A 16357-nucleotide genomic window follows, 5' to 3' on the forward strand; every position below is an offset into this window, starting at 1 on the left:
CTAGCAATTTTATGGAGGTGTATTTGCTTCATTTTAACCATAGGTGAGTTTTTGTATGTGTTAGATTTTATACTTTTGTTCCAATCCAGTTCAATTGTGTCAATGTCTAGTCAGTTCTTCGTTTCGTTTGTAGAAATTAGAAGTCTTGTTTGTTTAGTTTTAACCTTAGGTGAATTATTGGACATATTAGATTTTATGATTTTATCCCAATTCAATCTGTTCGTTTATATTCATTCACCAAAAGTCCAGATCTTTTTTATTATCACAACCTCTGTAGTGTTGTCTTTTTGTTATCAGATCTAGATCTTTAGTTTCATATTGAACTTAAACTAAATTGCAAGTCAGTTATTTAATTTAGCCATTTAAATTCGGGCTCCGCTCGACTCTTTTCTATTTTTCAATAAACATCTCTAATGGGTGTTTTGTAAAAGTAAACTAAAGTGCGGTATTAATAACAATCAACTTCCTCTCAATGTCATGTTTTATAAATTCACCTAAATTTGATGTTACCTTTTGAAATATGCATTGGTTAGTTGTATTATGCTTATATGTTGTAATGCATTATCACTGTATAGCCTACTTACCATGCATCTTTAACATACACCTAATTAAACTTTGAATACCGAATCACTTAAGAAAGAGCATCACCTTTGAAAGAGAAATTACTTCAACATCTTGATTATGAGGGCTATTTGATCTCTATACCGTCAGGTAATTAGTTCAACAACTTGATTATCAATGTTGTTAACTTTGTTGCTAATTTCCACTTTTTTAAAGCCTTTGGTTCAGTCACATGCAAGGTAATGAACCTGGCTCACGGTGTTAAAGGAAATGTTGCTATGACGTTGGTACATATCATTGGCATTTTTCGGTTATTTATTTTTCTCTCTAAATGTTGCTATGATGTTTCACTCTTGGTGAATTTGTTTTAATTTAAACGTAACTTTGTGGAACTACCTTGGAACACTTTTTTGTCAATTTTTTCATAAGGAATTATAATGTGTTTAATATGATGACAAAGCTATATTAATACAATTATCATCCACGCAATACAATATCACTTTTGAATATGAATTAAAAACTCACTTTGGTCAATTTTCTATCCGTTTTACCCGTTAAGCAATAAAAGATTATTTTTAACTTTTCAATCTTCCCTATATATAAATCAATGGATTATTTTAAGTAATTACTTTTTAGGGAAGAAATCAAGGGTTTAATATGGGAAAGCTACAATCACGGTTTTTTATTTAATCCGGTCAAATTATTTACCATGTTTAATTACCTGAAAATCCAAATTCTTTGATTATTTGAAAAGATGTGCGGTGTTTCGTGATGACCATAAACAAAAGACAAGGTCAATCATTATCTAGGGATGTTTTGTACTTGAAAGAACACTCACACGGGCAACTATACGTTGCCTTATCAACATTTACAAGCAGACATGAACTAAAGATATTTATTCTTGATAAACAAGGTTATTGATCAATACAACCACAAATATAGTGTACGAGGAATTTTTTTGTTATTTTTAAAATATTTGTGCAATGTTTGCTTTGTAGTTTCTGTAATTTTAATATAAATTGTAATTGTATTAACAATATATGATAATTGTGTTGTTTATTGTATTTTGTTTGATGTTTAAAAACTAAAATTCTAATCAATTCCCGTGTAATACACGGGTCTCAAACTAGTATGCAATATAAAACTAATACACACATCGAATACAGATTAGTACGTATGTATTACAACATTAATGCACATTTATTCTTGATAAACAAGAATGAACTAAAGATATTTGTTTTTGATAAACAAGGTTATTGATCAATACAACCACAAATGTAGTGTACGAGGAACTTTTTTGTTATTTTTAAAATATTTGTGCAATGTTTCCTTTGTAGTTCCTGTAATTTTAATATAAATTGTAATTGTATTAACAATATATGATAATTATGTTGTTTATTGTATTTTGTTTGATGTTTAAAAATTAAAATTCTCATCAATTCCCATGTAATACACGGGTCTCAAACTAGTAAGCAATATAAGACTAATACACACATCGAATACACAATAGTACGTATGTATAATGCAACATTAATGCACATGTGCACTACATCGACTTTTATTTTTTATTTTTTATTTTTTTTTTCATATAATACAACACTATTGCATATATACTATACACAAATATTGAATATATGCAATTAAACACTATTGAACATAAAAGTACAAAGTAATACACTTATTTAATACAACAGTATCGCACAGCATACGTATGTGCATTGCAACATCTTTTTTTTTAGTGAAAGGTAATAAAATATAAGAATAATGGAAAAAATAGAAATTTGAAAATATTTTTTTATTTTTAATAAAAAATAATTCTTTAGGAGTTTTTAAGTTTTCTCTAAAGATGAGTTTCTCTTGATCCTTTCCTATATATATATATATATATATATATATATATATATATATATATATATATATATATATATATATATATATATATATATATAAATATAGGGGATGGATCATGCGAGAAGTGATATTATAACGATGCGAGAAGTCGATCTCAACCATTGATTATCTTTTATTTGTTCAATGCATTAATTCCTCTAATTACTCCTAGAATATTCTCCACATTAATTCTTGTAGAATGTTACAAATTTGAATTACCTACATATAAAAAAATGTATATGTAGGTGAATTTTATTAAATTGATCACCTACACAAGTAACATAATTCACATAGCTCATATTTAATTATACAAGTTGTTAGTTATTTTTATTTTTATCAAAATGTAACTCGTATTTACTAACACAACTTATTTTCTCCTACACTAATTTTGTTTCTTTTTTTTTCACCAACACATAACTAATATTTACCTACACTTATATCGTATTCACCTACATAACTTGCTAGTTCATTTTATTTTCACCTACATATAAATAATATTCATCTACACATAACTCGTATTTTCCTACACATAAAAGACAGATTATAAAATAATTAAAATTATAAAAAAAAATATTATGTGTTCCTACATTGCGAATATTTTACAAGTTTAGGTTAACATTATCAATTGTATGTGATATCATGAACAAGGTTTGTTTGTGTAGGTTAATATTCTGATATTTGTATATAAATACAAATTGGTAGGCTATAACATGAAGTAAATTTATATATGTAGGTTATTATTGGGATTTGTGTAGGTTAACATGAACTAGTTATGTGCATGTATATAAATATTGTGATCTGTGTAGGTGATAACATGAACTAATTTTTGTATGTGTCGGTTAATATTATGATTTGTGTATGTATTTGTTTTTATGATGGTTAATATATTTATATTTTTTTATAATATGAGTATGATGGTTTTGTTTTATGAATTGTTTAAAGATTAAATCAAATTAAAAAACAAAAATAAATGTTTAATCATTTGTAACTTAACATTAATTAGTATTAATTACCAAAAGAAACTCCTAAACTTTTTACTAATATACTTCTACAATTAAATAATTCAAAATTAAAAAGAAATCTTATGATTGGCCAGAATCTCTTCTCGCACTTCTCACACTAAAAACACTTCTGAAATGAACCCAATCATATATATATATATATATATATATATATATATATATATATATATAGACATACACACACATATATATATATATGTATGTATGTATGTATGTATGTATATGTATGTATGTATGTATGTATGTATGTATATATATATATATATGTGGGAGGGATAATTTGATAACCTTGCTGAATTTTAAGAACTTAAAAACTTCATTTTTGACCACATTTAATTAAATTGATTAAATTATATGGTTGAGATTAAATGTGATTAAAAAATTAAAGTAGGAGAGGGAATAAAAATGTACATTGATTACACTAATTTAAATGTCTGTTACACCTATGTAAAAAAGTCGACTCGGTGCATAAAAAATTTGGTAATTTTTTTACGTATATATATCCTACATATATTACGTAAGTGTAAAAAAATTCAAAAAAAAATGGTTACGTTGAGTTATTTCGAGTTCTTAAAACTCAAAAGGGTTCTCAAAAGATATCCCCTATATATATATATATAAAGAGAATCCCAATTACCTCTTAATTTTTAAAAGGTCCAACTTTGATTGCTTATTGTACCACCTTTATTACATGTCTTAAGGTGGTTAAGATAGTATAATGGTCTTTAAATCAATGTCCCCATGACACATTTAATTTTTTAATTTATAATTACAAATTTTATCCATCAACTATGTTAAACTTTTGTAAATTTATATTATAGTTACCTTTCAACCCCTTAAATTTATTAATGCATTTGACAAGTTTAATTTTTTGTTTCCTTCTATATCTTTTAATTTATAATGTATTAAAAAACTGAACGTATCATTGTGACGTGCATATTTTTGTCGACGTTTCGATATAAAGTTTATTTAATATCAAGATGCAGATTATAATGTACAAGTTATCGTTGCATGAATGTACAAGTCTTTGAAAGGTGTAAGTTTTTGCTTTTTTTTAATTTTAATCTTTTGGTAGCTTCTTTTTTGCTTATGCATGCATCTTTATTCATATTTTATGAAAATGTACCCCAATACAAAAAAAAATAAAAAGTTAGTATTGTTAATAATTTTGAATTAGTTTTAAAAAGTACGTTACGCATTAAAATTTATATAATATATAATATTTAATGATTGTAAACTATTAAAAAAATCTATACAAGTAAAAATCAATCTTAGTTAAATATGAGTTACAATTTAAAATGAACCAGGTAACACACCAAGCGCGCCACGCGAGACTGATAGTATATTTAGTAAGTCATCAGCTAAATTTTTTTTAAACAGCGAACAAACAAAAACTTGTGTTGCGATGGTGAACCTACACCAAATCCGGTCGGTATCAGGTTACGACACCGAATTTAAATCAAAAAAGTAAATTAACAACAAACCCGTAGCTGTCCAAAAATAAAAAATGAAAAAACACGTTGTGAACCGACGCGAGTTCAAGCACAAATACACAAACAATAATATCTAAAACAAAAAATACCAAAAAAAAAAGTAGTTGACGTAACCTAACTATATCCAGCCACAGGGATCAATAGTGCGTTTACAACACTAAACATTGGCGTGACCTAACCCTGTAACTCTTTTTATAACGATGAAGAATGATGGTTGAATAATGTAGATGACATAATTAAGGTATGGAAAGTCTATGACTAAAACTAATCTTATCACGATACAAGTGGTTAACATCCAAATTTTTAATGTTTAATTATTATGTTTGTGAATTATATTTTATTACTTGTGTTTAGTTTATTGCACTAAAACATGCGTGTAACGTCCTAGTTTCGGTAATAAAATAAACAAATAAAATGTCGCGAATTTTATTTTAGTTATCGAATCGTGTGGCGTCGTTTGAATTAATTAAATAATAAGATATGATAAGATTATTATGGTTGGTGGACTTAAACATATTTGTGGGCCTAAAAGCCTTTGGGGTTTGCCCATTTAAACCTTAAAAACTCTAAAACATCTTCATCCTTATCATTCCATCACCATTCTTCAATCATTGTCACCCACACCCATACACACAATAAAAACCCCCTGTACACCAAGCATTCCAAATCCAATCATCCATCCTAGATCTAGTCCAATCACACAAAAAAAGGTAAATATTATATTCATTTCGTTCATTTACTCGTTAAGATTATTAACATGTAACCGAGTCAAAGCGGACAAAAACGAATCGACATAAACGAACTAACATAAACGAGTTCAATCAAATAATAATAAGAAGAAGAACAAGAAGAAGGTGTTTAAGGAAATAAATAAATTGATGCACACGGGTCTTCAACGAGACCCGGATTCCAACGGTCGGACAAAACTGCAACTCGAGCCAGATCTGCAGTGTTGTGACTCGAACCACAGACCTGTAATGGACCCAATCTCCGTCAGCCGGTCCCTTATCCCCCGCAAGACCCAAACCAACTGTCAACAACTTGGTCTGAAACCCCTACGCGAACCAGATCTGGAAAACCTTATGTGAATAGCTTACATAAACGGATTCGCACAAACCCCGATGCGAATCGAGCAAATAATTCGCGCGAATCGTGGCTTGCGAATTCTTTTTAAGATCCAGTTTGCATCCCGTGGGAATACTTTGGATGCGAATGATTTCCAGAAAAAGATTCGCATACCATGCGAATGAGTATGCCAATCATCATGTGTAAATCCCTCGGTCATGCAAATTCTTTTTTTGGTAGATGCGAATTGTTGGAATGCGAATAAATTAGAGATACTCAGCCGTCCTAGGTCTTCTGTGTTGACACCATGGTAGCCGGAGATGAAGGAAGGGAGGTGCAGGCGGTGGTGGCCGTGAATAATGGAGAAGGGAATGGGAAAATGAAGATAAGGAAGAGAGGGAATGGTCGGAAATGGGAGAGTGGCGGCGGTGGCGCAGGTGGGTAGGAGAGGAAGAAGAAAGTGATGGAGGATGAAAGTGATGATGTGGGGGGGGGGGGGGGTGGACGGTTAGGTTGGGGGATGTTTGGATAATACTTATATAATAATAATAATAAGTTATTAATATAATAATAAAAGGATGGTAGTGATGCGAGACTTAAACAAAACCCGAACCCGAGACCCGACTCATCAAACGACCCATGACCCGCCCCGAACAAAAGAATGGGAATAGAATACGAACTGAGAATAAGAGCCTACCCGTTAAAGGAATGAAGTTGTTGATAGAGTTAAGTATAGACCTGACACGAACCCGAACTCGCTTAAGGATGTTAACTTATAAACACGTTAAGAGTGTAAACTAATAATAAAATAAGAATATATATATATATATATGTAAGGCCCCGTTCCCGGTAACCCTACTTTGGTGTTGGATTTACTCATAAACAAAATTCTAAAATCAGAGTTAATTGAAAACTTCGCGGAATAATTAAAAACTTCAAACATTACATTCTAAAACATTCATTATTGTCCTAACATACAAATTGTCTTTTCATAAGTAATTAATTAAAAAAATCATAACACTTCATCATGGATGCTAGTCTCTTCAGTTCATGCCATGTATCCTTCCTTAAGCCAGCTGCCTCAATCTATTTGCCTGCATGCATACTAAAAGTCAGCTACACTGAATGAGTTCTAGTTAATCATTTAACATACAATACATTCATACCCTTACTCATACGCATCCGAAGATATGTATTCATACCTTATTTACTCTTACTTCTTTCATACAAACTTTATATACATGCACACGCGCTTACAAACTTTCTTTCATAAGGCCTTGTAATTTACCATAAGCTATTCTATCTCTACCATCACAGATATTATTAGGGCCTGGTCCCTTCTATCTCAGATATTATCAGGGTCTGGTCCCTTCTGTCTCAAATATTATCAGGGTCTGGTCCCTTTTGTCTCAGATATTATTAGGGTCTGGTCCCTTTGTCTCCAATAACCGTACCTGTCACGTCACTCGATCATACATTCATTTTCATTTATGCATACTTTACATATCTTCAGGTCATGCACATACGTATATGTACATATTCATTCGTATAAACAATCCATACTAACAATCAATACTTAGTCATACATATAACATACACATATCATACACTTACCACTTAAGTTAAGTGTATTAACAATTATCACAAAGGAGTATGCATGCAGCCCCAAAAACATAACGGATAAAGGGGCTAGAATCTCACCTGAAGTCGGTTTCTCTTGCCGTTAATAGTAATGCCCTTCTTTAGCTGTGCACGGCTAACTGTAAAACGCATTACGAGTGTCAAATATCCATTACTACTACTTCTTATATCTAAGTCAATGACACCCTCAACTCACGGGGTTCGGGGGCAGCGCCCCTGGTAGCGGGGTCTAGGGGCGGCAGCCCCTAGCAGGGTCCAAGGGGCAGCGCCCCTGGCTGGGGAAAAATTTTATTTTTATTAACAATCCTTTAACAAAAATGCATCAGAAAATGAATTTTATAAATTTTTTTGCATGGAAGCGTTTCGCTTCGCATGGAACTGTTTCGCTTCGCATGAAACTGTTTCGCTTCGCATGGAAGCGTTTCGCTTCGCATGGAATTGTCTCTGTTTTGCTTCGCATGGAACTGTTTCGCTTCGCATGGCTAAGCGAAGCGAAATGCCTGTTTCGCTTCTCATGGCTGAGCGAAGCGAAATGCCTGCCTTTCTTCGCTTTTACCATTTTTAAGCCATTTTACTTCGTGGCTCTTCCTCAGGACCTGATTTTTACTCTTTCCCAACTTTTGACACATTCTGACCCCATGCACCTGATCCTGAACCCATCTCTCAAAGTCCAAACACCACCTTTTTATCACGAAGTGCACCCGAGAGGTTATAACTTACCAAGTTTACATTTTTCTTACATTTTACAACCCGATCTATCATTATATCTGTTTGCATGACGATTCTAACCATAAAACTTAACCATTTAAACCGAAACCTACCTTTGATTCGGGTTCGAGTTCAGATCCGGACAATACGTAGATCTGGACGATGATTCTTGCTATTTGATGATGTCTACACACGAGATTCTTCCTCTTTTTTTTACTCGGATTTGGATCCGGAATGTAGAGAGAAAGTGTGTGTGTTCTTGAGTGTGTGTGTTTGTGTGTGTTTGGATGAGAAAGGAAAAGAAAAGGAAGAAGTGGTTGGGTTATATATATAGGGGGTTTCATGGGTCCCACCACCCATTCCCAATTCCTACTTCCCAAACACTTAACACAAGACTATTTTAACGACACACACTATTAACAAAACTTTCTGTTATTTATTTAACAAAAGTTGGATGTTACAATATAACAATAATAAAATAAGGATTTAAAGTATATTAAATTACTAAGATTGGTTTAAGAAGGTTACCTGTCGGTTCGGTTAACTTAAAAGATAACCCCGTTAACTTAATGGAATAAGTAAAGAAGCAAATATAAAGATTAATACGTGTACGTTATTAACAGTTAGTCGGGCACAGCTGAAGAAAGGCATTGCTATTAATTCGGAGAGGAACCGTCTACAGGTGAGTTCTAGCCCCTCTTCTGTGTTACGTTTTTCGGGGCTGTGTGCATACTACGACGTGTTAGATTAATACACTTACCTTAAATGGTAAGTGTATGGTAGATATGATTGTGTATGTATGTGAAAGTTATTGAATGATTAATTTAGTATGTCGTAGTTATAATTACTTATATTATAATTGAAGAATAAATGGTTGCGGAACCTAATAATATCTGCGAAGAATAAAGGGATGCGGACCCTAATAATATCTGCAAAGAATAAAGGGTTGCGGACCCTAATAATATCTGCGAAGAATAAAGGGTCGGACCCTAATAATATCTGCGAAGAATAAAGGGTTGCGGACCCTACTAATATCTGCGAAGAATAAAGGGTTGCGGACCCTAATAATATCTGCGAAGGTTATAGGACGAAAGACTCTTTAAAATATAGAAAGGACACGTATGTATTAATTATAGAAAGTCAGATAAAGTATGGAAGGTTGTATGTATGTATGTATGTATGTACGTATGTATGAATGTTAGAAGAACAGGTAGGTATTAATATGTATCTTCGGACGCATATTAATAAGTAAGTGGATTCAATGTATGTTAATTAACTAGAGCTCACTCAGCATAGCTGACTTTTAGTACGCATGTAGGTGAATAGAATGAGGCAGGTTGCTTAGAGTGGGACATGTGGCAATAAGAGGAAGACTGACATCGCTATGAAGAAGATTCACGTGTCATTTATGTTTTATGTTTAAGACTTATGTCATTCCTCTTTAAGACAAAGTATTTATGTTATGTATGAATGGTTGACTTTTATTTTCGTGAAATGTTTTAATTAACTCTGATTTTCCGAATTATGTGAATGAGTAAATCCGAATAACGTGAAAGTAGGGCACCCGGGCTCGGGGGCCTTACAATGCGTTTTTGGAAGTAGATGATAACTTTAATGTTAAATTATCCCTTATTTGACATATGTAAGGTTTAGGATATAGATAGACTGCATTGATGCTACTAACTCGAAAACTTAAATAAGAAAAAAACAATTAACGTAATAAAATTTTGTAAAATATTACACAAAAAAGAAAACTAACATAAGTTGAGATGATTGAGAAATTAACATAAATAAATATCGCGTTATAACTTGTCACTGTCGCAGCATCACGCGAGTTTTTTAGTAGTGTACGTGCATTTTATATATAAATATATAAGTATCAAATGCATTAACAATATACTTTTTAGTTTGTTAGCTTAACATATACCAACAATAATAAAGAAATTAATTTGAGAGGTACGTGTTCAAGTAATAGTGATTTGCTGTAGTCAGGATAAACACATTTATCTAGTTGTCTCTAGCCTTGTTCAATCTTGCGCATATCTTGCTTATATTCATATCTATATGGCCATCGTATCTTTCAATTCAATAGATTGGGAACTTTTTAAATAAACAACTAATACAACATTTTGTTGACAAATATATGATTCAAACCATGAGAATTACTTCTCATGACTCAAAAGATGAACGCACTAATAAATAATTACAAATTTTTTTGAACAGCGAATTTGTTTAAATCCTTGTTATTTTTGGGACTTGAACTCAAGACTTTTCGAGCATATTAAATATGTAATTAATTATGTCCCTTTGGTTTAAGTTAATAGTAAGTATATTTTAAGAACGTGAAAGCTTTTGATAGAGACCCATGTCCATCCCATTGTAAGCTATTGGAGCATACATCCACATTTCATCTGAGCTCAACAACTTAATTTGGAGCTGTAAGAACTTGACATATTGGACAGCTTCTTCAAGCATTGTGCTAATGTCAACCTTGGTTCCATTTGGTACCAGATTCTGAAGGACTTTTAGTCTCTCATTTATCCTCTCTCTTCTTTTCTGTGAACCATAAAAGGAATATTAATCATCATTTTATAAGGACAAAAATTCAAACTTTGGAAAAACATGAATCAAGTGATTCTAAGCTCACCCTTGCATAGAGACTTTGGGGATCAGTGGCTGCGCCTCTACAAGCTCTAGTCTTCCAGTTTGAGTTTACCGTGCCTCTATTTGAATCATCATCAGAACTGCAAGAACTCGAACTCACGATTGGTGTGTTGTCACTAGCATTCGTCATCTTCTGTTTCTTATTTTTCTGTTCAAAAATGTAAAAAAGAGAAAATTGTAAGCTTTCTTTAAATATATGCTTGAAAAATTAAAAAATGTTAATTCCACAAGTAATAACATAGAAGACTAATACTCACTCTAGTTTTCTTTTTCGGGTTCTCATCGAGTTTTTCGTGGTTGAATTGATCTTCGGGCGTTTTAATTCTCTTATTGGCGGGGATATGCTTGGGTTGATTGGGCATTATTTGGACCGACGGAATAACTGAATTCTCAGAATTATTATTTTGTGTCAGGCATAGAATATCTTCTATTGGATCATCAGAAAAAAGTTGGGCTAGTAATGAGGAGTTGTTATTGATTTCATCATTAGCATAGCAAAAACTATGATCGTTGATGAACGACGTGTTAGCATTGATAGATTCAGTGATTACAGATGAAACAATGGAAGGAGTTTCAAAGTTCAAACCATGATCTTGTTCACTTGAAAATAAACCATGGCCAGAGAAGTGTTCGTAGTCTTGATCACAGGAGAACATTCTGCTCAAACTTTCCCATTCATCAAAAACGCTTTCAAAAGATTCCATCATCATGGCAGAATAGAATGATGATGCAAGAAAAGAAGAATATGAAATGCTGTTTGGGAAAGGGAGATGCTAGAAACATATTTATACCATAAATGAAGTATGCTAGTGTGATTTGACTTGATTAATTAAATGCAAATCATTCGTATTTATGCATTTTAAAATCAAGAGTCCACTATGGAACATAACTACCAAAGTACATCATACAACGGATCTGTCCTTCAATATTTCACAAATAAAGAGTTATCAAAACCAAAATTGCATCCTAGTCATTGGTAACATTGTAGGCAATGTGGGTCATCCTGAGTAATGTTGATTCATTGATGCTCGAGAGAAAGAGGAAAGATCTTTTGGAAGAATTACTAAAAGAGTAAATTGTCATTTTCGTCTTTTGATTTGGCAAATAATACGAATTTAGTCCAAAAAGTTTATATTGCATATGAACCATCCACGTTTTCCAATTCTTGCCAATTACATCCACATCACTAACCCCGTTAAATTTAATCGTTAAGTCAATGGTAGACATGTCTTTTCACTCTTTCTTTATTATATGATCGAGTAAAGTTCCAAAATCGTCCCTAAGGTTTGGTCACATTTGCGAATTTCATTCAAAAATATTTTTTTTCGTAATTAGACCCTCGATTTTTCCTAGCCGTTACCAATTTCGTCCAAACTGTTAACTTGGTCTAAATTCAACGTTAACTTAGGGGTGTTACTGCCCTTTTACATGTTTGTTTACATCATCATCATCATCATCATCATCATCATCATCATCATCATCATCATCATCATTATGTGTTTCTTCGATGACATATATAACATCTCACAATTCCTATGTTTGAAACCAATATAGTATCCGTTTGTTTATTCTTCATTATTTGTAGCCATATAAAGGGTTTAGCTCAGTGTAATAATAATAATAATATAAACAAACATGTAAAAGGACAGAAACACCCCTGAGTTAACGTTGAATTTAGACCGAGGGTTGGGAAATTGGCAACGGTTGGGAAATATTGAGGGTCTAATTGCGAAAAAAATATTTTTGGACGAAATTCGCAACCGTGACCGAACTTCAGGGACGATTTTGGTACTATACTCATATAATAAAGAAAGTGAAAAGGCATGTCTACCCCTGACTTAACGATTCAATTTAACGAAGTTAGTGATTTGGATGTAATTGACAAGAATTATGAAACGTGAATGATCCAAATGCAAAAAGTAAACTTTTTGGACTAAATTGACATTATTTGCCAAACCACAAGGACGAAAATGTCACTTTACTCGAATGAATTTAAGGAAGCAATATACAGGCGTATGGATTTTGTTAAGAGACTTTAACGAGGTGAGGTTCGTGGAGGAACATGAAAATTTGGTTTTTGGTTATGGTAATGTTGTGTTTCAACAAATTCATTTATCTGGTCAGTCACCACCTAACCACCACCATCCTTGCCACCACAACCCTCGCCGCTGCCACCAGCATCGTCTCCATTACCATTTTTTTTATTTTGGTACAAGACGTTTTTATTTTAAGGCAGATATTTTGTCATTTTTATTTCAGTTATGTGTCTTTTCATGCCCACCAAATAAAATAAAAGAAAATAAAATAATGATTCATTTCATTCTCATAAGTTTATTAAACATGACAATGAAATAGTAGTTAGTGATCAATTTAATTCCCTTATCAATTTAATTCTTTCAGACTATTTCATTCACTCTCTCTTCTATTACATTATACTAATCACATCTTTAATATTTGAGTAAAGTGCCAAAATCGTCCATAGGGATTGATAAAATATACGACTTTCGTCCAAATAGTTTATTTTTTGCAATTGAAACCTTGAGGTTTCCCATTTGTTGTCAACTTAGTCCAAATCGCTAATACCATCTATTTTCATTGTTAAGTCAAGGGCAAGTTTGTCTTTTTACCTGTTTATTATTAAAAAAACAATAACAAACCCTAAATAGAAAAATCTATACACTCCTCCACATTTACCACCTGCTAGTTGTTTGCCTTTGGGGTGATGTGGTATAGTAGTAGATGATGGTTTGTGAATGGATTTTTAGTTTGATGAATCGATTTGGGATTTGGGTTGATGATAGATTGATTTAGGGGTTTTGATTATTGCAATTGTGGGATCTTGAATGGGTTTTTGAACGATGATGGTAGCCAGTTGCGGTTGTGAACAGTGGTGGGTGATGATAGTGGTTGATCGGTCAGGTGTTTATTTGGGTTTGCTATGTCTTGACATTTAAAAGATAGAATATAAAAAGTATGAAAAGACCAAAATTTCCTTGACTCAACGTTAAAAAACTAATAGAGTTAGCAATTTGGATGAAAATGACAACAAATGGGAAACTTCAAGGTTTCAATTGTAAAAAATATATTATTTGAACATAAGTCGCATATTTTACCAAACCTTAAGGGCGATTTAGCACTTTACTCTTAATATTTAAATCAATTGTTAGATGTTAAAGTCTATAGTGAGAAGCTTTAATCGTTCAGTGGATAAAACAAGGGGAATTTTAGGGACACCCCCTTTTTTGTTAAAACACCTCTTAATATAAGGAGCATATCTAATTTAATCTAACTCTACTAATAAAAGAGAATAATAAGATGATGTGACAATCCCACATTTATTTTTGGTCTAATCTCTCTTCTCATTCATTCTATCTATCCATGGGTTATGAGTAAAAACCATTTTGGTAAATAGGTTATAATTTCCTTTCTAATCTTTCATCCCATTCTTTTTATCTATCAATGGGTCATAGGCAAAATATAATTTTGCAAATATGTTATAATTTCCTTTATTATTCTCTAATTACTCATCTTATTTATCATTCATATCCATGGGTCAAAACACTTTTGACAAATTGTTATAATTTCCCTTCTAATTTTCTAATATCTCATTTCATGCGTTATGATTATCGATGGGTATGTGTCAAAACAATTTAGACAAATGCTGTATATTGTTGTAATGGTTCATCTCCTTTTAATTTGTAAATTTGAGATTATAAACTTCTTACTATATGTAATATATATTTTATTTTTTTCTTACCTTTAATTTTGTTAATTTTTTCAAAAAGCGTACATTATTTATTTTTATTATTTAACAAATCCCGTATAATATACGGGTTCAAAAGTTAGTTGGGTTATATTTGGTGACCCAATACATCTCGTATAACCCTATATGGGACATATTGGAGGGTGTTTAGTCTCCTTAGTGGAAAAAAAAAACAAATTCTTTATCTATTATAGAGACATAAATGATGAAAGATATATACGTGTCTTCAAAATAGGTAACAACGTTGCAGGATGCTTGAGATTATAAATATCAATTTGTTTTTGATTGGTGGTTGTTATCTTGAGACAAGATTAGCTGTCTTCTATGTATTTCCCCTCAAGAGAATAACGTTATAATAAAGAACAGTGAACGTATCGTAGGTTCCGACATGGAGAGCAAGATCGTGCGATGCAGATTCCGAAACCTTGGATATATGGGATGTCAAAACATATATAAAACATGTGTCATTATATTTAATAAGCTGTAGAAATCGGCATAATGACTAGGTTCATATAATCTCTAAACCATGAAAATTGATTTGTTTAGTAATAAAGTGATTTAAATCCATTACATTAATCAAATAATCATATCAAACAGTAACTAACTAAATATTAACAAATACATGTGTTCATTATCCATTTTGTGTAGAGGCATTTGCTTTTTAAACGAAAGGTCTCATGTCCAAACCTACACAAAGCCGTACTTTAGTAATATGGTATAAAATAGAATTTGGTGAAATATTTGTTGTTAAAAAAAATGTGTTCATTAATCTACACCCACTTTTTAACTACACCACATGTGTAAATTAAATTCATGCTTTAAGGACATGAACCTTAGATTAAGCGACATAAGCCTCTAGCACTCTAGGTTAACTACCTAAGTGACGTAATATTATTCATATGTTATCTTGTTTGTACGTGAATTCGAATAACCATGATCCACCCGACGGTTTTTAAGAACGTCTATGTAGCTTCGTAGCTAATGCCTGGCAACTGGAAAAATGGTTGACGATGTCTCTTACATTTCTTAATACTCAGCCTAAAAGAATTGTTTAAAAAAACAAAAGAAAAAGAAAATTCAGTTGCAGCTAGATAAAGCAAATTTCAAAACCAAGATAATCTGTAATTCAGAAAGAAGTTAGAAATAAATTAAAAATACCTTTGCATTTGAGATTCTGTTTAGTTTTGGTTATCCCTTACTGAGATATCACAGCTACTTGTTGTCGATCCATGCCAAGTGCCATGGATATTGACATAATCAATCTCACATTAATTAATTGTTTTATAATAAATTGTCAATGTATGATTACTTTTTTAGGATATGGTATAGATGCTGATGCTAGCTTATTTTCGATTTTATGTAACTTGATAACTATAACACAAATATAAAACGCACGTCTTGTAGAAGATCTTGAATATATCTCTTCAGAAAGATTGGATTATGTTTTAAGGGTATCATAGGGGGCACAAAGGTCATTCTTTAGTTTTCATTGAGAAATAGTGATACCTCACTTGTCAAATCACTAGAACAACCTTTAGTGATGATGTCTT

The 16357-nt window shown here is 31.9% G+C and overlaps 1 protein-coding gene across 1 annotated transcript; it reads right to left on the reverse strand.

Moving 5' to 3' along the window:
- Window positions 1-10712: 10712 nt before the first annotated feature.
- LOC143633344 (uncharacterized) lies at window positions 10713-11748 on the reverse strand. Its single transcript, XM_077101666.1, has 3 exons — window positions 11302-11748; window positions 11028-11192; window positions 10713-10936 (listed from the first exon to the last, which is right to left on the reverse strand). The coding sequence occupies exons 1-3, from the start codon at window positions 11746-11748 to the stop codon at window positions 10715-10717; spliced, it is 834 nt and encodes a 277-aa protein (XP_076957781.1). The 3' UTR covers window positions 10713-10714.
- Window positions 11749-16357: the final 4609 nt, after the last annotated feature.

Source organism: Bidens hawaiensis, unplaced genomic scaffold (genome assembly GCF_021521415.1).
Source record: "Bidens hawaiensis isolate Kalapana, Puna unplaced genomic scaffold, B.hawaiensis_p1.1 tig00006693_1, whole genome shotgun sequence".
NCBI classification, from domain to species: domain Eukaryota; kingdom Viridiplantae; phylum Streptophyta; class Magnoliopsida; order Asterales; family Asteraceae; genus Bidens; species Bidens hawaiensis.

Bases quoted from the DNA above. Each gene is read 5' to 3' on its own strand.
- LOC143633344 (XM_077101666.1), bottom strand. From the start codon at position 11,748: ATGGAATCTTTTGAAAGCGTTTTTGATGAATGGGAAAGTTTGAGCAGA. The intron at 11,193-11,301 runs GTGAGTATTAGT...ATTTTTGAACAG, and splicing joins ACCCGAAAAAGAAAACTAGA to AAAAATAAGAAACAGAAGAT. The intron at 10,937-11,027 runs GTGAGCTTAGAA...TATGGTTCACAG, and splicing joins CCCAAAGTCTCTATGCAAGG to AAAAGAAGAGAGAGGATAAA.